This window comes from Haliotis rufescens, unplaced genomic scaffold (genome assembly GCF_023055435.1).
Source record: "Haliotis rufescens isolate VD_foot unplaced genomic scaffold, xgHalRufe1.0.p SCAF_11, whole genome shotgun sequence".
Lineage (NCBI taxonomy): Eukaryota > Metazoa > Mollusca > Gastropoda > Lepetellida > Haliotidae > Haliotis > Haliotis rufescens.
In genome coordinates this window covers 38,389,079-38,414,619 of record NW_025963791.1, presented here as the reverse complement: position 1 = coordinate 38,414,619, position 25,541 = coordinate 38,389,079, and the positions used below count along the sequence as shown (strand labels likewise).

Genomic DNA, 25,541 nt, shown 5'->3' with positions numbered 1-25,541 from the left:
AGATACTGTTCTTAACGCTACAAGACACTGTACAACACAAGACATGTATGTGACGTGACATGAGTAAACATTCAGGAAAATAAGCCTATTGTTCTCATTAATGCTGCCAATAGTTTGTGAAGAGGTCAAGCGGTGGTCCAGTTATATTCATTTACACTTCGACTTTGTACATGTTGTTCTTCAGAAAAGTAACTTTGGGATTAATCATTTACCGGGGTAGGTCACTACAAGTCATCTGTCGTAGCTGTGTCCATTTTCAATACTTATCCAAAATATGGCCCGCTTGTGTAAAAGGCGCATTTCGCTGTGCAGGAATCGCTTTACGCCATTTGAACTATTTCCTCGCATCGACTGCATCAGGATCCGCTGGTGGTGAGTTCGAGTTTCGGATTCATACTGGCGAACTAACTTACCAAAACTAATATTCAACATATAACTAATCCTGCTGTCTATCTAACTTCTTCCCGACTCACAGCAGGGGCCTTTGCTACATATCTTCTCTGCAGTCGGTATATCCTCATCACAGACATCGTCCTCGCTCCAGTCGTAGAGGTCTCCACACCACACCTCTCGTTGCTGCATGCCCATCCCACACGTCTTGGAACACTACGGTGGGAAACAAGTCAAGTACATTGCACTTCAAAATCACGTAGAAACGTGCATAGAGACACTTAAAACCAGCATACGATTTGCTAACTTCACCAGCTAAGGGGTCTCTGTTAGGACATTTGGTACCATACAATTTGTATTTCAAAGCACTTGGAAGAAAGCTGCTCGAATCCAGATCGTTGATTCTGGATCACACAAAACGAGCTGGTGTCTGTTAGTAAGTACCGTAAGGTTAGTAACTATATACAGTAACATCGTACTTCACTCCACTCCCCGAAACTCCAGTTTAGAATGCAGGGGAATCGGTTACACTCCACTGTCTCGTTAGGTGGCGCCACCTTCTCGCAGAAGTGATGGGGAACGTATTCAGTTGAAGCATTTGGGTAGTTCCTCTCACAGCCGTACATCTGAGTCTTGTAGCCACTGTTTCCGCACGTCGTGGTGCACTCCGAGAAGTTGCTGAACATCGCCCAAATGTACCTGACGTGTGACACTATTGATACTGAATTCATTTTATTTTTAAGGGTTTTTTAAGTTGTTAATTTCTTTTCATCAAAAACCTTGAATTCAAGCTGTCTACTGTCTCAACAAACTGCGGTATCTACATGTAAAAATAGATTACATGTAGTGATGCGAATAATCTGTTTGACTGAAAATGTATAAAATAAATGTTTGTATAAACGTGATCACTTAGTATATTTTATATAGTGTTTGTTTTTATGATGTGTTTAGAAAGATTACATGCAAAGGTACGAAATAGTATATAGAAGAATGAAAGACTCAGAATATTTTGACGACTAATGTACGTATTCGGCATATCATATTTAGCAATACTTTATGGGACAACAAGCGTCATGTTTCACTCTGCAAGGTATAGACCGACTACGATAAGCATGTACCAATCCAATGACATCAGACAAACAACACATGAACCATCGCGTCTTTTAGATGGGGAAGTTACCGTATCTGGTCACAAGACTCTCTGTGGCATGTGGCCTGGTCTTGTCGCGGTAGGTCCAGAAAGCTGCACATCTCGTCATTCAGTTTCTCGTCAGTGTTTTTGTCGAAGCACCCGTGCATGATGGTCTGAACTCCTGCAGTCATCGACACATGTTATATACTACACAAAATAATTTGAATGAACACCCGATTAATAGGATCCGAGTAAGAATAGGTCTTCAGCAACCTATGCTTGTCGTAAGAGGAGACAAACGGGATCGGGTGGTCAGGCTCGCTGACTTTGTTGATGCATGTCATCGTATCCCAATTGCGTGGATCGATGCTCATGATGTCCTTCAGAGGATTGTCTGGTCTAGACTCGGATTATTTACAGACCGCCGTAACATAGCTGGAATATTGCTGTGTGCGGCGTTCACCAATAAACAAACAACCAAACAAAATAAATATCACTATCGTCAATCTGTCATAACCAACCATCAGATGTTCATTAACTTATTTTGAGTATTATTTAAGCACAATTTTAACACAGACAAATTAAGTGGGACAACACCACGGATCACCTTATGAAATGTCTTAAATGACCGTAGTCAGTGATCGCTGTGGTGTTAATGCCGCTTTGAGCAAGCTTCAAGTTATATCGAGGCTTGGGGAAACCCACAAGGACGGGTTTGGTGTAAAATGTCCGTAACGATAATGATAATGGTAATTGTAATATCATCGTAATTATTATTGCCCGCGGACGAAATTCTTTTCAAATGCTTCTCTTCAATTTGTCATGAAATACACTGACCGAACTGTCCAAAACATTCTAACATGTAGGGAATATGGCAGGGTTGTCCCCCTTAGAAACTGTACAGTTAAATCTCTATTGAAGTGCAATATAGTTTTATATTAGGTTGTAGCTTCAGCATAAGAAACTGGCACTAGTCCTATGGTCCTTGCCAAATTGTCCAATAGTTAAGATATCATAAGGGCTAGTAGAAATGTGCCCTTTTTAAGGGTTTTGCTATATGTTATCATTATAAGGACCAGTGGACTAAAACTGTTAGTTTCTATCGCTGAACTTGTCACACATTTGACCTTTTTGTTCATTAGGAAAACATATTCTCCCTAGTAGGTTATTTGTCGTTGTTTAACGCCGCACTTAACAATATATGGCGGCGGTCTGTAAATAACTGAGTCTGGACCAGACAATCCAGTGATTGACATAATGATCGACGATCTACACAATTGGGAAACGATGACATGCATCAACCGAGTCAGCGAGGCTGACCACCCGATCCCGTTCTTCGCCTCTTTCGACAAGCATGGGTTGCTGAAGACCAATTCTATCCCAGATCTTCACGGGTATAGAAGTTCATAATATTGTAACATAACTCTACGCCTGGAACCAATAGGACAACATTAAATAATTACATTAAATCACTTGGGTAGGATTTTTCACCCTTTTAATTCTTATACACAAGAAATACTCGTCTATACGATATATAATAATATACAAATATATTACCTGTGCCACAGGTTACAGAACAATCCGACCATTTCGTAAATTTCCACTTATACTTAGTTTTCTCCAAAGTGTGATCGTCTTTGTTAACTGTGTAGGTGTAGCTGATGGAGGCAGGTGCAAGGTGGCCTGCTGGAAATAGCTGTAATCATACTTGTTCATTACTGAGCTAATCGGCCAATGAAGGACACACGTCGACATCAGTAATGGGGGTTCTCTACGAGATACATACTTACACTAATAGCAACAGCAAGAGCGATGACATTAGTCTAAAAGATCAACATTGGATTTATGGTTTTGATTTTCAAGTAATCATCAGTCATTAAGCTTCAGCTTTTAACTTGAACGTTAATAATCATAATAATGTTATAATTTAGTCATTGGGTTTACTTATGTATGGCACATAACATATTCTTGTTTCTCATCATCCCACACCAATAAACTATATGTTTAAATTGTGTTTTCAAACCAATGTTTTGGTTAAAGTCTCAAGTTAAATAAATGTTAAAGAAAAATTGCGTCATTCGCGTTTGCAGTTTCGGGTAGTAGATATGTTGCAGCCAAACAATTTCCGAGCCTGTGACGGGATCCAGATTCGAATCACGGACCTTCTGATCCGAGGGTGGACGCCTTGTTCACATGGCAAAAGGGATTCAACCCTTTGAGCAAGCTGACAAGGTAAGGATGTCATCTGTTTGATGACTCCACGCCCTGCTACACATACGTTGTACTATATACCAGTATACTATATATTAAAGATACCGACCAGCCCAATATGTTGATAAAAGGAGATGAGAAACAAGAAAACATTTTCTTTACCAGGTGTAAAACAAGTCCTCATTATAAGGATGAAAACACATAGCAAATATTTTAATATCTATACAGACATGCATGTATTCTACTGCTCTAGGTGATGCTAGCTAACTGCACAAAGCAAAGTTTCGCTGATATTGTTAAGCATTGCAGAGACTGGAGAGAAAGAAAGACTTTACAGATACCATAGCCATAAAACGGAAGTAAGTACAAATGCAACCATTGATTAAAGATACCCATGTAGGAAAGAACGGTAGCAAGAAGTGCCAGCACCTGATAGAGACTTATCACAGTGTTAGCAGCAGCAGGAGTAAATTTGCAGTTATAGATAAAAGTAAGCTGAAGAAATGGTACCTTTTAAAAGACAGGTACAACCCGTAGAGACATCATCTACACCTCATAGGCCTCATGATAGATACATAGCGCTAGCAAGATGGATTATAATACGACGTATTACCGAATACAGATTTGAAGCCTCTGTCAAGAGAACGAAGCGATAGCCAGACAATGTGCAGCCAAGAGAGAATCTAGAGTGACTACTATAATATGTAAAGAATGTTTTCCAGATATTAAGGGGTCAACTTGAGAAAAACGTGGTGACGCTAGCCTCCCTATCATAACTTAAATATCTCATCAAAATAGGACAGCTACCCTTATGATGAATTGGTTACCATCTTTCTGACAAACGCCATACACTGGAACTCTTCTTGATGTGTGAATTATTTCTGAACTTTTAAAGTTCAATATTCCAAAACATCAGAACAGGTACATCAATTCAAGTCTCCTTGGAACTATACTGGATTTTCAATCATCAGTGACACTTCTTAAACGAGAATTAACCATGACAAGTAAACACCTAAGCCCATCTTCAATGACATCTTCAAATACAAACTTTAAAGATACAACTTGTTGCTCAATCCCAACAGCACGTTGCTTATCCAGAAACGCTGAAGAAATAACATATCCTTTTGCCTGAATCGATGGAACACAAAACAAATTGACAGACAAATATTGTGAATACGGAGCATGAACATACTACTTCTTCCTACCACATCCCAAAGATGGCCTATCTCAGTCAACCCTGACACATGAAACGCCAGACGAAACCAATAGAATTATCCAACTGTATGACGAATCTCCTATTTATGAAAACATGGCAACCAACTGACCATAATCTCCAAGTTTTTCTTCAAAGGCCCTCTGGAAACCAGACTTTCGTATGTTTGACCCCTTGCGTATGTGAAGAGCGTCCCCTCCGCCACGAGCTGCTTCGAGTCTTCCTGCTTCCCGTTGCCGTTCATGTAATAGTCGCCTCGTTGTGGATCCTTCATAGCTGCAAAAATACATGGATATTTCTTACACGAAAAGATGACATTCGGTTAACCTCACATTTTTTGGACAGACCTGGACCAATCAGATTTCATATGTGTCATTGCGTCTGACATAATGAGTACTTCAGGCAATCGGTTTACGAAGAAGAGTGTAACGTCTTATTTAATGGAGGATGTATCGTAATTGACATTTGGGGGAATTTTGGATACGTATATACTGTTTATTGGATAAGGTATTTATGAGTGAAAACAAACTTGGGTTTACTGAATGTAAACCGCTTTATACTCTGGTTAAATGTTCACTTCCGGTGTTGCACGCGTTCAAGCAGATTTGTTACCCGTAGAGATCCGGGGTAGAATAGGTCTTCAGCAACCCATGCTTGCCGTAAGAGGCGACTAACGAGATCGGGTGGTCAGGCTCGCTGACTTGGTTGATGCACGTCATGATCCCAATTGCGTGGATCGATGCTCGTGATTGTCTGGTCCAGACTCGATTATTTACAGACCGCCGTCATATAGCTGGAATATTGCTGTAGGCGGCGTTAAACAACAAACGCACAAACATCAAGGAGGTTTGTGTAATCAGTTTACACATAGATTGAGTAATTACCCAGAAAATGCGGCGATTCTTCCGTTTTGGTGATCTCCACATTCCGGGCTCCATGTGGAAGGAACACAACCTGTTCATATTCATCTTCTGAAAGTCAATACATGTTTGAAATAAGTCTTAAAGATCAGAACAGTCAGTGCCAACGTACCATAAAACATTGTGCTCTTTCTGCAAGAGTGTCGTTTTTCTGTTTTCCTTGGGTAACTTTATGTTTGATTTCTTCACAAGTTTTACATGCAAGTTCTCACAGCTGTGTCCAAAGTAGTATTGTGTTACCTTTAGTGGGCTTTCTGATGAACTCTCCTGTAACAGTTTTACAGAATGAGTTATCTCCACCACAGACCCCGCAGTTATCACTCTTCTTGGTTGAGTTCATCACACCGTCACACCCCACGTCCTGTGTTAGAACGCAAATAACAAAGATTTACATACAGATGTACGATACGTGAAACACATGATAATGAGTTTGTAAATATCAATTCCCCGAAGTTAAGCAAAAACATTTGTGGTGACCTTCCTTATTTCTTTTGACACTTATAGAGTGGCGGGGTAGCATAGTGGTTACAGCGTTCACTCGCCACGCTGAAGGACATGCTTTGGTTCCCCACATTTGTAAAACCATTTATGATGTCATCCGCCATGATGTTGTGGGAATAATGCCTCACAATACTATCCCACCCAGTCTGACAATTACACAATTTATCAAGATCCACTGTTTGGACCAGCGCTAAACGTTTAGTCAGTCAAGCGACGTTTACCCGCTTTCATGACCGATTTCACATGTTATATCATATCAACCCCTCCCGCTCCCTTTTGCCATGGAGATGACAGGACAGATCTAGAATCTGCTACAGGTCGATACGTTCGGCAACGCCGCTGCATGGTTTTTACCAATAATTGATGCCATTAATAAATTATTTAAAGATGTGTTGACGATTACAATTGACGTTTTCACAACAGACATCAGTCTGAAAGGTTAGGTTGACGTCTTAAGTAAATTGTTTCCCCCGGTATTGTATACATATTGATGTATTTGACTGAATATATTCTCAAGGTCATGGTGACACATTGATCTCACACAACTGTGACACGCATGGTCACCGCCATTCACTAGCAAATGCAAAGTTGATACTCACAAAACATTCACCCAGTACGCAGATACTGAAGTCGTTGTCGTATGTACACGGCGTGCCATCCTCGGTGTTGATGTCGATGGTGACGGCCTCTCCAGATCTGTCCGATTTACACGTTTGTCTACACCAGTCCGCCTCTGAAAGCAGAACACATATACACTAACGTCAAATAAGGGTACGAAACATTTCACTCCAATCATTTAAACCCTTTCCTGTTGTTAACCGGTCACAGACACACCTTTAACACTCGGTACTGATTTATATTTAGCAAACTTGATATCGTGTGTCCGAGTCTGATTCAAGTCAGAATCTCTTATGGATTGCTTGCTTTCTCAGTTTAACTGCAAATGCCTTGGCACGCCTGAGAAGTACCATAGAAAAGACGCCCTACACATCATTTTTCTACTACTCGTTTCGGCTGACGTTCAACTGTTAAAAGTTCGATGCACACTATATGTCCATTTCCCTACACTCATGTCCATGCCTACACATGTAATGCACGTGTTAGCAAAGACCCGTGAAGATCCGGCTTAGAATTGGTCTTCAGCAACCCATGCTTGTCGTAAGAGGAGACTAACGGGATCGGGTGGTCAACCTCGCTGACTTGGTCATCGTATCCCAATTACGTGGATCGATGCCATGATATCAATCACTGGATTCTCTGGTCTTGACTCGATTATTCAAGATACCACCGTCATATAGCTGGAATATTGCTGAGTGCGGCGTTAAACAACAAACAACAAAAAACTGTGTTAGTAGAGTATATGGGTTTTCAAGTAAATCAAGTCATCCCTTTCCCTTTTAGAATAATTATAAAGATATTCACGTGGTCATTCCAACACACCTTTCGGCGAGAATAGAAATGCCGAGGATTAGAAATTACCATGTGCAGTGTTGAGAATAATAACTTCATTAATGTTCCTGCCAGGGTGCACATGCGCAAAGCAATCTTAGCGCTCCGATTAGTGTAACGCCCACACTTTAACACAAACTTACAGTCGCAGAGCCAAGGTCGCTTCGTGCCAAGGGGACCTAGGAATCAAATTCCCCAATCCTAGATATGATTAAATATACCAACATATTTAGCATTGCCGCCCGTTACCTTCAAACAAACATTGTATTATTTACTTTCAGAATAACCGATACCCTCGACAACATATGTACACATGAAGTATTACAAGAAATCCACATGGTATATATATAATCCATTTTTGTCGATTGTGCATTTGTATAGTGGTCGTGGAATGGTTTATAACAATCTACAGATTTCGTTATTATAGTTACTACGTTGAGTATTTGTTCCATAAATACACGCCAAATGTTCAAAAAATTATGAATGCTGACGGCTGAAGTTTAGATCAGATCCCAGTGATTAAAACATCTCGTTTATTACAGAATTATCTCTAATAACTGCTCTGCAATAATCGGGTAGTAATTAACTATGTTTCCCAACTAGCTAAATTGTTATTTGCATTTTAGCGAAAAGCGAAACCTTGTGCGATTGTATAATGACTATGGTTCTATGTTTGATGGATGCAACCCAAATCAGGAGACAGAGCGGCACTGGGCGGTGGTCGGTCTTCGTCAAAACGACGTACTGTTCTGGGCTGGGAAGGGCTTCCAGGTGTGTCTCCCAGGCCTCACGTTCATCTCCGCCCACACCTCACACTCTCCAGCTCGGATGTCGGTGTAGGTGGCACATTTCTGTCAACACAACATCACCAGTTATCTCAAGGAGTGGAGTCACAGCACCCAAGACTATTGTCTGAAGTCTTATTAGTATGCCCCTTTCTCCACCTGGAAAGAACACTGTTTGCTGACCCTTGTTGTTTATGATTAATAAATTAATAGTTTTATTGGAATTATGACAACGCTATACAAACACCAGTGAACTCAAATATTACTCCAGGGGACCGTTGTTATAGATTCAATGTGTGACTGTTGTTCAATTTTTTTATGGTTATAGCAAATCTTGCGCTGACTATTGGGATTTTTATTTGATATTAAGTATGTTTTTAGTGTTCCCTCTCCACGTGTCTCTTGAATTAATATCTAGCATAGCCGGAGGTCATAATGTGTTATATGTCACATTTATTACATTATGCTAATATCGAAATCTTCCCTGTAACGTTCCACCAACCGCAGTCCGAAAATGTCACAAAAGGCAACATAAACTATCTCATAAAAACTTGTACGCAACCACATTGATGCTTGAATGTGTGTGAACCAGTTGTGTGTAACGCTGCCTTGTACATATATGAGTTATGTCACAGCCTGTCATCTTGACAACATAGATGCAGGGCGTAGTCATTTAAATGTGAAGTGTGTGTGTGTGTGTGTGTGTGTGTGTGTGTGTGTGTGTGTGTGTGTGTGTGTGCGTGCGTGTGTGTGTGTACAAAATCTGTTATACCAGGTTACTATGGAAACAGTATTTACAAAGCATACTACGTTGTATTGCTATGTGCCACTCCAAGTGATAACCTGTATGACACATTGATCACTGCGCTAAGCCAAGTCATGGTTATGGGCGGTTATTGTTTAAGACTTAAAATTTGCTCTTGCTCAGCCGGGAGGACACGGGACTGTACCTCATTTAAGCATGTCCCCATTTCGTCCTTTCCGCCTTCACAGTCCCTGCCGCCATATTTAGGACTGCAACAATACATTTCTACATGTACATAACTGACAACACACTTCGACAATAGTATTGCTGCAGGTACAGCAAGAGCAATCAGAAGATGACAATCCCTCGGACCAGCCACAATAGGAAAAGGTACCACTTCATCCCCTGGTTAATTCATGTACCCAGTTTGGATGAAAAAAACTTGCACGAACAGCCCCACCCCCACCCTCTGCATGATATGTCTGGGGGGCATAGATATAATCAGAGAAAATTTCGTTTTAGGTCGTCAGGAAAATGACGATTTTCAAAGTATGGACGTAACTCAAACTACGTAAGAAAGTAAGTAAGCGTGTTTGTCAAACGTCGTTTTATCACTGATTGTCGGCGTGAGAGGAAAACCGGAAGTGATGCAGGTCTTGGACGTTAACCATTTTGGTGACAACCTTCTAGCAAGAGTGTGGTACTGATAAACCTAGAACATTATCAGCGCGAATCAGGTTTCTGGCGCAACTCTGGTAAGCGAGTTGTGTTGCTTTGGACAACTTGGCCATCCATGAACCCAATTAAGAAAAGCACATCTAACATAATCTCTATATTACCACATCGGTAATGATGATCTCACCTTGGGTTGTCACATGTCCGACTACGGTACCGAAGTCCCACTCCACACTCCGATGAACACGGTGTCCAAGACGACCAGTATCCCCACCGACCGTTCACTGGAGACTGGTTGCCCACGTACTCACACCGACCGCTCAAACATTGCTGTAGTCATAGCAGGTATATGTTTGTATCACCAATATATGCACTGGTTGCAAGGATATGAGGTACACTATGCAGTCTAGGCGTATAATGAAATATATATTTATTTGAAAAAGAATATTTAGGCACATTGGAACATATAGTAATATATATTTTAGGTTCTTTAAATATTAATGGCATTCGTTGATCATATTTTGTTGATCCTTGTTTGTTGTTTAACACCGACTTTAGCAATATTCCAGCTTTTCTAATGTCGGACTGTAAATAAATGATTTTGGTCTAAACAATCCAGTGATTGATGTTACGAGCAACTATATAATAACAAGAAATCCACCAACTACCAGGTCTGACAACACGAACAATACGTCATCTCTTACGACCAGCAAAAGGTGCTGTGGATCTACTTTCACTGGAATACCAACAAGGCCGTTGAACCTTGGGGTCAACAGAAGTCAAACATTCGACATTATCGACCCGTAATAGGTCCCAAGCACATCATGGTTATGATAAAGAGCTAGCCACGCCACGACGACATAGCTCATTATTGAAACAATCAGTCAATGGTTTTGCAACAAAACATTGCTGCATGTTACACAAAACAACAATCACACACTCACACATTACATAACCAGCATGTACCTTTTCCCTGCCGCAGGGCGTTCCCGGAAGTGGTGGTCCCCTCTTTGTCCGGCACAAATGGGGCCGGCGATAGTCGCCACACCAAAGCATGTTGCAAGAGTCAGAGTAAAACTGCAGAAAACCCACCAGGGATAAGGCAAGTGCCATATCCTCGACATACGGACATGTAACAAGCACAAGGCAACAAAAAGAAAGGAAAGGGTTATCACAATAAAGAAACAATTTACCTAATTTCAATAAAAGAATTAATAAAATGCAGATTTAGGAACATTATCTTCATTTTTTAAGATACAAACACTGGGTGTAAATAAACGATGCAAACGGTTTTTTTTACAACAAACAACAAAACAAACACATGGGGGATTGTTTATTGAGGATGTATGTAATACAATCTCTGAACAATTAGAATGTTTAACAATGTTGAGGAAGGGCGCCATGCAACATTGCAAGAAGGAGCAGGAAAGGGATAAGATAAGAAAAGAGAAAAAGCTTTACACATTAAATACATACATAATATGAAAGGACTCCAGTTTAGTCATAGCGTCGATTCTTAACCTTACTTTGCATTTAAAAGGTAAGGGTGTATATTTTTCTTGTTTCAATTGTCATGCAGGGATAAAGCAGTAACAGTGAATGGAACACTTGCACCTCATTCAAAACGTGAGCAACTCGGTGACAAGGGAGAACTGGTAAAGAACATACCGAATTATATTCCTGAAGAAGAAAAGAAGACAGACATTGAGAAATACTGAGAGTACAGAAATACAACAGAGTGTTAGTCACAGCAAATACACACTTAAAATCTGCCACACCATCAGTAGAACTGCTCTCCAAACATCAGGCTGCACTGCATAGTTAGGGAATAGTTAACACCCTGTTCAGAACTAATCAACTCTCAGTCTTCATCACTTCGCAACCAGAAAGGCAAAGACATTTCATTTATACATAGCGTAATGGAAGACGCGCTGGATGCGACATCCGCATTCGCATGAGGTGATGACTAATGTGTTTGATTTGATATTCATATTCTTAATCTAAACAATGAATATGAATATTAACGTACATGTTAACGTATTGTCGCCTTACATTTTTACTGTGGCTGACAGGAACTGTTAAATCAGGACAACGTAAGGAATAAATTATATATTTTTCCTTTCAACATACACAAAGGTATTCCCTGCAGGAACTCTTGGTTGAAACTCAATACGGTATGATTTGCCTACCTGGCTAAAATGATGAAGACAGAGATTGATCAACCACCTCGCGTTAATATTTTGCCTCCGATAAGTAGTATCAAAGAGGCAAAGCTTTGTTTACCAGAATATTGACTAGTACCGGGGAAGCCACAAACAATGCTCTCTTATGCAGTCCAAGGTGACCCATATTGCAAAGACAATATGCACATGCTCAGTATGTTAGAGAAAAGGACGTTCACAACCGTTAGAGTTTACCATATTCATTTCAGTGACCGTTATTACAGTTTGGCAAATCATACAGATGGTTCGACTTCGTCGATTGGATGTCGAGAGCAAACACTTTTTTTGCTTCCAAAGTTTGGTTTGATAATCAAATTGAACTTGACAAGCACCAATTACACTTTATAAAAGGCTGAGACTTTGCAAGTTCGTACATGACCTTAACGTTATCGCAACATCAACACTGAAGGCAAGCGTTCTTTGGGACAGAGACTGACAGACAAGTCCAAATGGTAACGGTTCATGTTAATGTCACACAATCAGACACACAACACGGGTCATTCACAGAGGGACATGATCCTAGAAGTATAACAAGGGTCACAAGAAGTGTTATAAATCACTCCGATGAACGCCAAGTGTTTTACTTACAGCTCGACAAATTGAAAACTGTTCTCCGAACTCCAGTATGCACTGTTCATTTAGCGACCAGTTCTTTCCTATTGTTGCAGGTATTTCTGGCAGACCTCCCAGTTCATAGGGATCATCATTTAGGCAGTAAAGAGAGCTGACAGAAAAAGCATAAGTAGATAGCATCATCAGCATCTAGTTAGGCAGGGGTAGATTAATAAATTCTCTTATAACCATGCCAGATTGATTTACGTTAGTGAAAAATAGGTGTCTCCAAGCATGTACCGTTCATCTGTTCATTTACAAACGGATGTTGTAGATGGTTGACTTGCTACTGCTGATCTTAAATACATGTGAGTGTTTTGAAGTCCTTATGACACATTCTTTGGGATCTTCTAGTACAGATTAGTTTTATTGTTGATCATATATATATATTGTTATTCCCGTCATTTTACCAGTAAATGAAACGCAAATAATCACAATTTTGAAATGAGCGTCACAATAATACACTGACACATACATAATCAACGTAAGTTAATTATTTTAACTCAAAACAATGCTGAGCTATGGTGATTGGTGTAGTAATATCCACTGTCACTTGGTCAGTTGTGACTTGTCTTAATGCTTACTTAACCACCGACTTCATCCTCTCTTGGCTGCAGATTGACCACCAATAGTGGTTCAGCTTGGACTCCACAAGAGTCGCCATTATGGCTGTTCGGTACTCGCGCCCATGGCAACGGTTGCCATGGCCATCGTGGAATAAACCGAATCTAGAAGTAGTTGCAATGAAGTCATTTCACATCGAAACATGTTAGTCTTAGATCATAAGTACATGGTCATACATGGTTTATAGTTTGGTATTTCAGTGTCTAAATCATAACGAATTTAACTTAAAATCATCAGATAACATACAAAATGTATAAAAAGTGTGTTTAGCCATTCATCGATAAAACATGATATCCTATTATGAAAATACCTAAACGTCGCAAGCTTCAAATTCCACAATAAACAGTCATATCTTCACTTAAAGGAGTATAGAAATTCTGAATACTGATGAAATATTTTATCAAGTAGTAGCTCATGCATGAATCGTAAATATCTCTACTCACACGTGTGCCATCTCATGAGCTATAATAAATGCCGAGGTAAATCCTTCATCCTTTATAGCAGCACAACTTCGTATTGGATTACACAGGCCGGTAATAGGAGCGTAACCTGAAACAGGAGTTAAACATCACCGCCATTGAGATAACGCCATATTGATTATATGTAAAGACATTCCTTGATCTAAACCTGATTAAATAACTATGAATATCATGTATAAAACATGAGCAGATAATACAGAGGACCCACAAAATGTTTGTAAGCATCCGTGAAAAATAACGTCACGGTTATCCTACGGTGGAACCTCTTATTTTGGAAACCTGACTTCTGGTTCGTGTAAACCCAGCTGTTCTTCATGATCAACTACATATATCGATTACACACCGAAACATATGTCCCAATAGCAATGATCTACACCTTTTATCTAAAGATGAAAATAAAATAAACACTTAACTACTAGTATTTAATCCAAGGGTTGTATTATTGAATAAATAATCAAAATTAATTTGTCAGGATATAAAAACGTTGGATTGGGTCTGAAAAGTGAGCTTATTACGCTGATCTTTTGCGATAGAACCCTTGAGATGTTTATGCTGAGCTATTGAAGCTGAAACCGCGGGAGATGTTTATGATGAACTATTGAAGCTGAACACGTGGAAGATGCACATGCTGAGCTATTTAAGCTGAACACGTGAGAGATGCTGAACACGCAGGAGATGCTTATGCTGAGCTACTGAAGTGTAACACGTGGAAGATGCTAATGCCTAGCTTTTGAATCTGAACCAATATAGAGATGGCTGATTTCGAGTCAAAGGCCAGTGAAATGATTATATCAAGCTACAAAAATGAACAAGTGAGTCGACTGCGTGTTCCTGAACAGTTACATATCAGTCAGTTCAGTTTGGAGTTTACCTGCAGCTTACACTCTTGTTACTTACATTAAGAGTACGCAACTCAAGCCCTTAGAACATAGGCACGTCAAAGGATGAGAAGTTTATTTAAGAGTGTTTTCCTTCCTCTACAAAACCAAACATTAGCATCTGTCCGTCATTATTCCCTGCATGTACGCAGAGCGCACCTCAATATGTTGTGGCTGGAGATACCATTGTCGATGTGAACCAGTACATGTGAAACCATGCACAACTAGGTCTGTTATCTACTTGTTTTGACGATGCATGATGAGCGTAATGTACGTATAAACATAACGTTTAAATGGCAGCAACTATACTTACATTTGGTAGACTCTGAACAAACCTCGATATTAGTGACACATAAGCTGACTTTTTGTATCGGTTATATACTTCTTTAGTGGGATTTAACACTTGGATATGATGCAGAGTGTTTTCAGTGTTAATTGTCATGTTTAAGTAACATTCTGCAATACATTTGGTTAATATTTTGGGATAGGTGAACAGAGAAATCTAACAGATTACTGATGATTTTATGATGTTATGTAACAAACTACTTGTTCGGCCAGGTTACTGCTTGTTTTCCTTGGCTTTATTACAACATTAATTAAGTATTATTTGTTTTTGTTTTTTAACCGACATTCCAGTGATTTGCAACATGAGCATCAATCTAAGCTATTAGGATACGGTGACATGCTTCAGCCAAGTCAGCGAGTCTACCATCAATCCCGTTAGTCGCCTCTTACGACAAGCATGGGTTTCTAAAGAGCAATTCTAACCCAAATCTTCAAGGGGGTATTTTTATTTACAATTATTAAAACATACCGCATAATTCCAAATAAACGCGTCAACGTTTGCACATGAGATAGTATACAGTATTTAGTGGTATAAGGAAACTTCAAAGCAGTATGTTTTAATTTATTGCAGCCATTATTAATTTAAAAACATTAGAATTCGAATTTCTTCAGTGAAGTTATGAACACATGTGACCTCATATGCAAAAGTACTTCATTGTAAACACAGATTTCACAGATACCTTTTCAACATTTGAAATCAATATACATGACAGGCAAGCAAACACTGCACGTGCCCTCGTGGGGATTCCGGGTTAGAATAGGTACCCAGCAACCTGTCCTGGTCGTCAGAGAAGACCAAATGGATCGGCTGATCAGGCTCGGTAACTTGGTTGATAGCGTGTCATCGTACCCTGATGAGTGAATCATCGCTCACAATATCGATTACTTGAATGCCTGATACAGACTCGATTACGTACAGGCCGCCGTCATCTAGCAGGAACATTTCTGAGTGCGGCGTTAAACAAACAACTAAACAAACGGGCAGGTCAGAATAACCTGACACAAGCTTTCCACCTGATGATAGAAGTATTGCATTAATTACCGCTGAGACAGAAAGGTCTGCGCGTGCAATGTACATATTTGGCTGGGTCTCATCTGGGTCTTCCGACAAGTTACCATCCATTTAAAAGGAAATTAACAAGAGGAGAAGCTATCTTACATCTCAAGCTTACGGAAAAAATACTCGAAAAGTATTTGTTAAATGTAATTCGATATCAATGTTTTTACATCCGGACACTTCAGTGGTATAATAATGCTCCATCAAAAAAAGTCATATTGACACACAAAATGCGTAGCGGAAGGAAAATAAAATTTACTTACAAACTAAACCAGTACATGAAATATGTTAGATTAACAGTAAGGAGATATGTATATGTAAGAGAATGGTATAAAATGCGGTGTACATTCACAAATGCACACATTGAGCCAGACAGTGAGTGGTGTCGGCAAAAGTACAACTGCATTGCGACTGTCTGTAACTGAGTGTGCGTATAAGCCCAAGGGATGCAGGTATTAAACCTTTATCGCTTTGGTTCGTTCCACGACCCCCTTGATCCTGACGAACCAAGGATCAAGATCAGATCCTGCTACAGCCTGGGACCGCAACTCTGAATTACACCGGCTTAGACAACTGGGCCATTATGTAATCAAGTATGGACCAGAGAAACCAAATTGGAGATCGACACTGGTAACACCGATCTCCGTCATTAGTCCCAAGTTGTCTCTAAATACCATCATATTCAGCATCAATTGTGACCATCTGACCACCTGGCTCTAATGAAATGAATGAGATACTGGTTACCTACCCTGCCTCAAAACCACCAAGGATGCACACACACCTAACAAGCCAAAGACCCAATATAGGGACAATGGACGCCTGACATTCGCGGTGTTCTCCGACATTACATAAGCTGCCAATAATGCTAAAAGCGGCATAAAATCATATACATTTCACACACACAAACCTAACAGATAAAATATTGCTGATCTGGGCAAAACAAATCTACAAACTGGTTTAGGCATAACAACGTTTCTGCACCTTCTTACTTGACACCTCACAAGATTTTATCTTCAATATGTCAACAGTTCCGTTTGTGTATATAGACGTTTGAAATAACTATGTTTTGCTGTAATAAGCCAACTTACATCCGTGAGTCAATAATGTGTGTTCTTGCAAGTGACGGGTTTGTTCTTGTAAGTGGCTTCCGTGTCATCATTATGATTTCAAATGAGGATAACAACCCCTTTTAAAAACTACTAAGCTGCTTTACGATCATACAATGATCATGTGTACCTACTGGTCCCCATGCTTACCGGAACGTATGATATAAGACGCAGTCACACGTACGTGCTTGATGATCAAGACACACGGCTGGCGTCAATAATGTTTTATGTATTCAGTCAGAGTAGAGGTCTTAGGATCTAAAGACACGTTCGTGTACCTCAGAGTGGAAGGGTTGAGGAGAAAAGTCCGTGTTTCGATAAATTCTAGTTTTTGTTATTCTGTCAGCTGAGAAAACTGTCAGGAGGGTTAATACCTTTTGGGGACATCAGCAGAACACGAATTCATGTTTCATCTGACAATTAACTTTTCAGGTAATAAACAATGCTATATTTTTGTGTAAGAAAATTAATTAATTACAACACGATGATGTTAAGAGAGTCAATCATGACTTCACGCATTCGGCTAAACCAGCAGTACACTATAAATGATATAAAGGTGTTCCCTACCATACCACAGAACAGTTTCAATTCATATCCCTGTCCTACGCCGTATCTTTGAATCTCCACATGTAACCTACGGATGCCGGATCATCTCAAACATCACAAATGATACACGATCTGAATGTTAGTCATCTGAATGCTGCGACACTATAACCGACTCCGTCGCCTATGATTATACCACCAGGTGTCATCCGACGCGGGCACCTGCTGTGTCGGTATTTATGATGACGGTCCATCTAGTGACCCACCGGGATGCCAATGATACAGCGTTCGAGAATAGTGATGCTCTTTCAATATTCTGTGTGATAAAAGTATGTCTCACGTGCTGTTTTTTGATTACCTTACTTTTTCTGTACCTAGACTGACGGAATGTGATCCTACTTTATATTTTGTTTGATATCATGGTGAGAAAATGTGTTCATATGGCACGGGCACATCTATCTTTTAACAATACCAAAAGTCCGCAATGTCCACAATCATATAGGTGTATTTCACAACAGACGCCTATAGCTTACCAAAATGGGCATCAAGTACACAAGTACATCAGAAAACATTGCAGTAACGAAAATACCCTTCTTAGACAAAGACACTACTTGGTAATCATACATTATTCCTTTACAAACAAGGGCAGAAGGATTCAGGTGAAGTCAAGCAGAGAACGTCAAAATATTTCCATGTGATATCCCTTCCGCTGTACGACATATCGGGCTGATGTGAAACGACCAGTGGTCCTGAAATATTTAATTCCAAATTATCCCCTTATTTCATTGCTCAGTGCATTCGCACCATGAAAGATTCTGCCTGAGAGCAAATCGCTGATGTAGGTATGGCAAAGGTGGCCTCGGGTTGTCTGGGTAAGTGCCCTTGATCAGATTTCAAAAGACCTTGACAGAAGTACTTTAAGCTAAAATATATAACCTACAGTAGACGACAAATTGGTAAATTAATCACAAATACTTTAGCGTCACAAGTACATTCGTACTGACATTGCTGACTAAGTCTGTTAGATGCGAGTCATCGTCATTTGGAGAACTTTATCTTTGTTGTGTACTAATCTTAATTTAAGAGTTTCTTTGATGAACGTTATTTACTTTTACAAACTACGACGCGAAAGAAAATATACACTTGAAAATTGGATTTGACCACAACATGAACATCTTATTAAGAAATACACTAGGCTTAAAACAGTCGACTTAAAACTGCAAACTTAAATCCAAAACTTAACTGTGATAGCTGTGTCAAACACATCACCATCGTATTACCACGTCTTGTCGGTTTCATCTCAGCCACATCTAACATGGTAGATGTTCTTTTGCCCGGCAATTTTGCTCTCAATGTCCGCACGTTGATTTAACTGCTCCCAAAACATTTAAATAAAGAGTGAATATTTTTCCATATATAAGCCCCTTTGCGTAATCCAAAGGAATGTTATGTTATATTCTTACAGGTTGTTCAACAATAACATCAGACACAGAATTTACATGACCCCCATGACGTTGCAATTAATTTTACATAATGCAATTTGGACAACCATACCTCCTGCTGAAAACTCGTTTCACCTGAGATTCGTTCCTTTGTTACCTGAGAAAGCTGAAACCCGCTGTTATAATATGGACAGAAGGATCATCATCGTTTAAGAAATACTTCAAGAATAAAGACTCAGACGTGAAGCGATCTCGTCAAAGTCGTGGTTGGATTATCACCAAGTATGCAATATCCCATTATGTCTTTTTTGAATACCGCAAAATACAGATGTGTCAAATATGCTAATAGAGTTAGGCTTAAGTTACGAGTTTTTAATTTCTTTGACCCAGTGTCGGTAAATCAGTTGCTGAACTGCATTTGATTGTATGCAGCTAACTCTGAGTACATGAGTAAAGGACGACATACGTATATGACAGAGAAGAGATATTTTTAGGTGCAAATACAAGGTATGACTCTGGCCCTTTTTGGTCCCAGGCAAACTTTGAAATTATGTCAGGAAATTAAGATCGGAAATGTTATGTTCAAATGACTGACAACTAGTCTTTCTTTCTATCCTTGCACTGGTCGGACATACTCACGTGAAAAGTAAACTAAAATGAGTGGAAGCTATTTGTATTGGAAGTAGGTGACCCAAAATGATGTTTTTCCACATTTTTCAAGTGTATGTCAATTGCTAAGATAATCATGCCCGTGTGAACATATAACAAAAACGCCTCCTGAAATCTTCTAAAATCAAACTGACAAACTGCATCCGTTTCTCCACATTTGTATGGTTTAATATTCTCAGTCATATTCATGAACCTAGATGATACTTTCATATCCATTTAAAAATGTTCTTATATATATCTTATAAGATATGTTAGGGAGGCAGCTGGTCTTATCACACATTGTACATTAAATAATACATCCTACGGTTAATATTCCTATTAATTGCTGAGGGTTCTTTAAACGTTACACATATTTCCAAGATCTATAACATTTTAGAGATCGAAAGATCTTTTCCAGACAACACCTCGCGTCACCAGCTCTCGGCCAACATCTGTACCTACCTGCTGGGCCGATGTCTTCTCTGGTCAGTAAGACTGCAATGTCGTGGGTCTGAGGATCTGAAGGTTTATGCAGGTACATTGCCCACTCACAGAAATTCCGGACCGTTTGATAAGCATTCCGTCTAACTGTCACTCTATCGGCCTGGGAGAAAATGAATAGTTGCAGTTAATAACCAGTCAATATCCATTTGTAATACACAGCATTACATCGTACTCATGACTCGTTTAGCCGGAAAGTTATTAATCCGATCTACAGTAAACAACGGTTATAACGAACTCAAAGGGACCATTAATTTTAGTTAGTTATAACCGTAGTTCGTTATAAGCATATATACAGCATAACTACAGCAAATAGTCGGGACCAAAAGAGTAAGTTCGTTATGTCCGTCAGTTCGTTATAAGTGTGTTCGTTATAACCGTAGTTTACAGTCATCATTCGGATTAACGGGGTTTCACTATATTACGCGCTTTGACTTGGACTAGAAGTGGTACACACACACACACACCCACACACACCTACAAACCACACTCAACACACACACTCACAGAAAGAGGCACACACACACAGACACACACTCAAGAGAGACACACACTCAAGAGAGGCACACACGATCCTGAATATTCATAGACGTCCTAGCGCATAAGTTTTAAGGAATATGACCCATAGATGTATAATACAAAATCCACACAAGTGTCTACATGCATACAGAATGGAAGGATTAGAGTGTATAGGGCCCGTAAATAATATAAAGTTGATAGGTATTTTCCATAAATAATCAATTGCACTGCTGCGTTATGCTATATGACTGAGCCTTACGTTTTATTCGAGGCGAGAAGGTTCACTAGACGAGGCTACGCACAAATATCTGCCAGTGCAGGTTTTGTGCAAAATAATTTAAAGCTAAATTGAATATGTTGTACACTTGCCTAAAAAGCTACCTTGTTATCTGGTAGAAGGACCGAAAAGGGTCACTTTATTCAAATATCGCGGTGCAATTTACTCCACGCTTGAAAGCGTGTCAGTAATAGTTGATTTCCATAGCTTTAATTTGCCTTGCCAAAGATGGAAATACATAATGCTAAGACTAATCATATAGTGAGATAGGCGAATTACCATGGTCTATATATATACCATGATTGGCGTTACACGTTAAGACGGACAACTGTAGTTGGAAAGGTTATCTCGTTATGTGACAAACGATAGCTTAAAGACCTAATTAGCGAGATAGCGCCTAGTCGTGATATGACTTACAAGTGTGCTTGTTACAGCAGGTCAACAAGTCTAATTCAATTTCGAGTCACTGACACATAACATTTTTTTACACATGTAGTTTCAGCATAAGTCTGAATGAAGAATTCACTGCTAAAAACGGTAATAGAAAGCATAGCAAACCACTTGTGGCTCGAATTATCGTCATTATTATTTCTGATCTCTTTGTATCTTGTCCAAATGGTTTGGGCAAAACAAATGTATCGAAACTTATAAGTGTTTTTTTATGTTATTTTGAACAAAATAACAAACCAAATGTTCCCTATGGTACAATTTTTCGAAAATAGCTCTTGTTTTTGGCTGGCGTGAATGTCTGGGGCTAATTGAAGGAACATATTTGAATACATCGGGGCCGTTACAGAAAAACTATATACGCTTCAACTTATACACTACTAAATAACACATAAATGTATGTATCGTGACCTAAATGAAGAAGACGAATCTGTTAATATTCTTATAGCGTTACACAATATGACTACTTAACACTGTGTTAGCACACTGGCAGTGAACTGCAAATTAACAGTGAAGTACACAAGTATGTAAATAAATAGTGCATAAGTATTTTTTTGCGTTATGTGCTGAGTAGTGTCGACAAACCACATGTGACTGGCATTACACTCAATTACAGCGCAATGACGAAACAAGTAACCTAAGCCAAACTCGGACATAAAAACACAAAGTGTCAACAGCCTAGGACATTTCCAGAGTTTTACCAAACATAGCTTGAAGGCGTGTAGCTGCATAACGTGTTCAGGGTCAAATCCGCCCATGAAGTGGAGTTCTTGCCAATTGATCATGTTATATCTGTAATTTGATTAGTCACATTTTCTATTATCTTACGTTACACATTGCGAGACTGGTACAGTTAGTTCTGCAGTAAACTAAAACTTTGGTACATTGACTAGTACTTCATTATAGTCATGTGCGTGAGTGAATGACGTTATACTTAACGTCAGCAGTATCAATTTAGCGTTGTATGGTGTACACGGCGGCCTGCACGTCCAGAGTTGGCGTCAGGTGCCATAAATACTTAACTACGCCGAAAGTGGATGATGCCAAAGTAACATGCTCAGTTTGGCTTCAACTGTTTACAAATGAAGGCAGAGGTGCAGCACAGTACATTAAAGGCCACTCGCTTATCAAACCGAAACCTATTCAATTCACTATTCTTTGTGTCCCCGCTATGGAAGTAGTAAAATACACACGCGGAGTGATACCTCACTCACTCTGTCGTTGCGGTCAACCAAATCATGTCATGTAAAGTGTACCTCAAGCTGTTGTGTGAGTGAGTGAAACCCACGAGCACGGGTATGGTGCTGACAAACCTAGAAACAATCGGGACGAATCGGGATTCGAACCCACAGTCATATGTTTCTGGAGGGTCCCAAGGCGAATTGCGGCGCCTCAGACAACTGGGCTGTTATGAACGACTTTTATATTCGCGCCTTGCAACAAACAGGACATTGAATCGCACAATAGAGTCTGCTTTTCGTAGAGATTTCTTACTGTAAAGGAAAGTGTTTTGCAACTTTCATTTAGTTGGACCCGACTTTGTTGTACACGACGATGATATTAGAATGATTATGAAGTTGTCATCAGGAAGAAATAGTTCGAAGAAAATATCAAGGATAATGATAAAAACATGGATCATCCATCACTTACTGTTCTGTCATTGAGTAAGTTCAACCTAACTAGAGACACGCGTATATCCACATCGAGACTGGAATGTTGATAGATTGAGTTTACCTGCAAGAGAAAAAAGACATGCTTAATTGTAAATAGCAGACAATTTGTCAATGTTCAGATATTATAATTTGATCATTATTGGTCAGTTTAGAATCTTAACTATGGTGTGAAATATTATTTTCAACTATAGCATTTTTTAGTTTACATTTTCTTATGTCTAATGTTGTACACGTATTGTACCCCGCACATATATGTTTCACAAATCAACAGCGAACTGTCTTGGGACGATGTTAAAAACGAAGATCACTTTATGTATGAATATTAAATATATGTCCTTATGGATGTACAAAATTAATGTATATTGTCAACAAAGTAGTATACCTATAACCACGTTCCAGAGCCAAAGGGAACGCACTGTCTGGCTCCAAAAGAGAATGAATAAAGCAACTCACTATATTCATTAAAGTCATGATATAGGCCTTGACCTTCGTCCTTCCTACGACTTGGACGGTAGATGGCGCCACTGCCATAAAGACTTCCAGGTACTTCGGCCTCCGCCTCGCCGCTCTTCTCCTCCTCCAGTGGGCGTCCATCTGACCGTCATCAGAATCTGAAACACATTTTCTGATTGCCATATATCTTTTGTATTCATATATCTGGACACATGAGAGCTATCGCATATGTATTGGGTACAGGTTGCCGGCATATACCATGCTGAGTTTAAAATACAATTGTGCATCATCGTCAGTCCGATTAGAACCACAAATAAAGTCAATCTAATTTACATTTATATGTACAAACGTTATTTCGGTTTTTTTCTAGATCTCCTCGAACATGAATCGGGGAAACTAGAGATTCACATATAATAATATTATCAACATGTTAACTTGATTGTGTCCGACTTCAGACTAGTGAGTGAGTGAGTTGCGTTTAACGCCGCTTTTAACAGTATTCCAGTTATATCACGACGGTTCAGCTTAATGTGTGAGGAAAGCCCGAAGTGATGCAGGTGTCAGACGTTTACCACTTCGGTGAAACCCACAAGCACGGGTATGGTGCTGACTAACCTAGATATATAATCGGGTTAAACCGGGATTCGAACCCACAATCATAGGTTTCTGGCGTGCATAAGGGATGCAACTCTGCACAGCGAATCGCAGCTCCTTAGACGACTGGGCCACCAGTGCTCCCGACTTCAGACTAATACACATTAAATCAGTTTGTTAATGATCATTCGTAAACTCTTCAGGATAACTGAAACAGTTATCCTTATCGGTTAATGACAGGGGCTGAAAATACATTAGTCTTTAATATAGAGTACGTGTATAAATTATTGTATTTCCTTCGGATAGAACTTATAACTGGCAACAGAACATTACATGTATGATTATGGAAAGTTTTTTTCCGCAATATAAATGTTAGCGAAATAAAAAAACGAGTCACATGTCATGTTTGTCCATTTCATTAGTATATTTTAATAAATCAATATTTGCGTTTTCATTAAGTGTTTCCTAACAACATGTAGTGCGTCGTACAGAGACACTGTCAATCAGTTGTCCGCGAGTTTCCATATCATTCATTAGTACCAAAGTACTGCCTGAAAGGCCTCCCATCTGAATAACGAAACCAAACGGTGTTTACAAGGTAAAATACCACATGTTTCCATTATTGGATAATTAACACATTTACAGTCAACGTCAAACTAAAGATTTCGAAAACTGAAAACAATATACATTCCGTTGAGATGGATATTTGTTGTGATCGAGAATGCCATTCCTAATCAGGCGTACCTCCACATAATTAGACACATCACCCCAAAATGTGTATCTTTAACACTTGTTTTAAAAACATATCTATCTCGTCTACTTCAAGGAAATTTGAGTATTGGCTCAACATCGTATGGGTGATAGTGTTATTGGAAGTGAACCACTTATGAACAACCTTGAGGGTCCTTTGATAACACAATGGTGTACAATCCGTCAGTGTCTGACACCAGGCTTTACACACGACCTGTATTATAGATACACCGAAGGTTCTCATTATGGCAATTAACTTGGAACTTCATCTAACTACACAAGAAGAGCCACCACTACGCCGGTCTACATTAAGGTATCCTACAAAAGAAGCATCTTACAACGCCACATCC

The 25,541-nt window shown here is 39.5% G+C and overlaps 1 protein-coding gene across 3 annotated transcripts in view; it reads right to left on the bottom strand.

Moving 5' to 3' along the window:
- The window catches only part of LOC124149382 (A disintegrin and metalloproteinase with thrombospondin motifs 3-like), a 48,074-nt gene that overhangs the window by 2,129 nt on the left and 20,404 nt on the right, over window positions 1-25,541 (bottom strand). Inside the window, exons 5-23 of one of the 3 annotated variants that reach the window (XM_046520922.2) lie at window positions 23,848-24,005; window positions 23,372-23,455; window positions 20,440-20,581; window positions 13,923-14,028; window positions 13,440-13,583; window positions 12,832-12,967; window positions 11,690-11,701; window positions 10,988-11,098; window positions 10,209-10,351; window positions 9,552-9,615; window positions 8,562-8,667; window positions 6,967-7,100; window positions 6,107-6,227; window positions 5,831-5,917; window positions 5,059-5,222; window positions 3,080-3,218; window positions 1,571-1,703; window positions 870-1,089; window positions 474-606 (exon numbers count right to left, since the gene is read on the bottom strand). In XM_046520922.2, coding sequence (XP_046376878.2) covers window positions 474-606; window positions 870-1,089; window positions 1,571-1,703; window positions 3,080-3,218; window positions 5,059-5,222; window positions 5,831-5,917; window positions 6,107-6,227; window positions 6,967-7,100; window positions 8,562-8,667; window positions 9,552-9,615; window positions 10,209-10,351; window positions 10,988-11,098; window positions 11,690-11,701; window positions 12,832-12,967; window positions 13,440-13,583; window positions 13,923-14,028; window positions 20,440-20,581; window positions 23,372-23,455; window positions 23,848-24,005 — 2,337 coding nt within the window. The remainder of the gene's footprint in view (window positions 1-473; window positions 607-869; window positions 1,090-1,570; window positions 1,704-3,079; window positions 3,219-5,058; window positions 5,223-5,830; window positions 5,918-6,106; window positions 6,228-6,966; window positions 7,101-8,561; window positions 8,668-9,551; window positions 9,616-10,208; window positions 10,352-10,987; window positions 11,099-11,689; window positions 11,702-12,831; window positions 12,968-13,439; window positions 13,584-13,922; window positions 14,029-20,439; window positions 20,582-23,371; window positions 23,456-23,847; window positions 24,006-25,541) is intronic. The other 2 variants (XM_046520923.2, XM_046520924.2) reach the window with 2 other exon arrangements.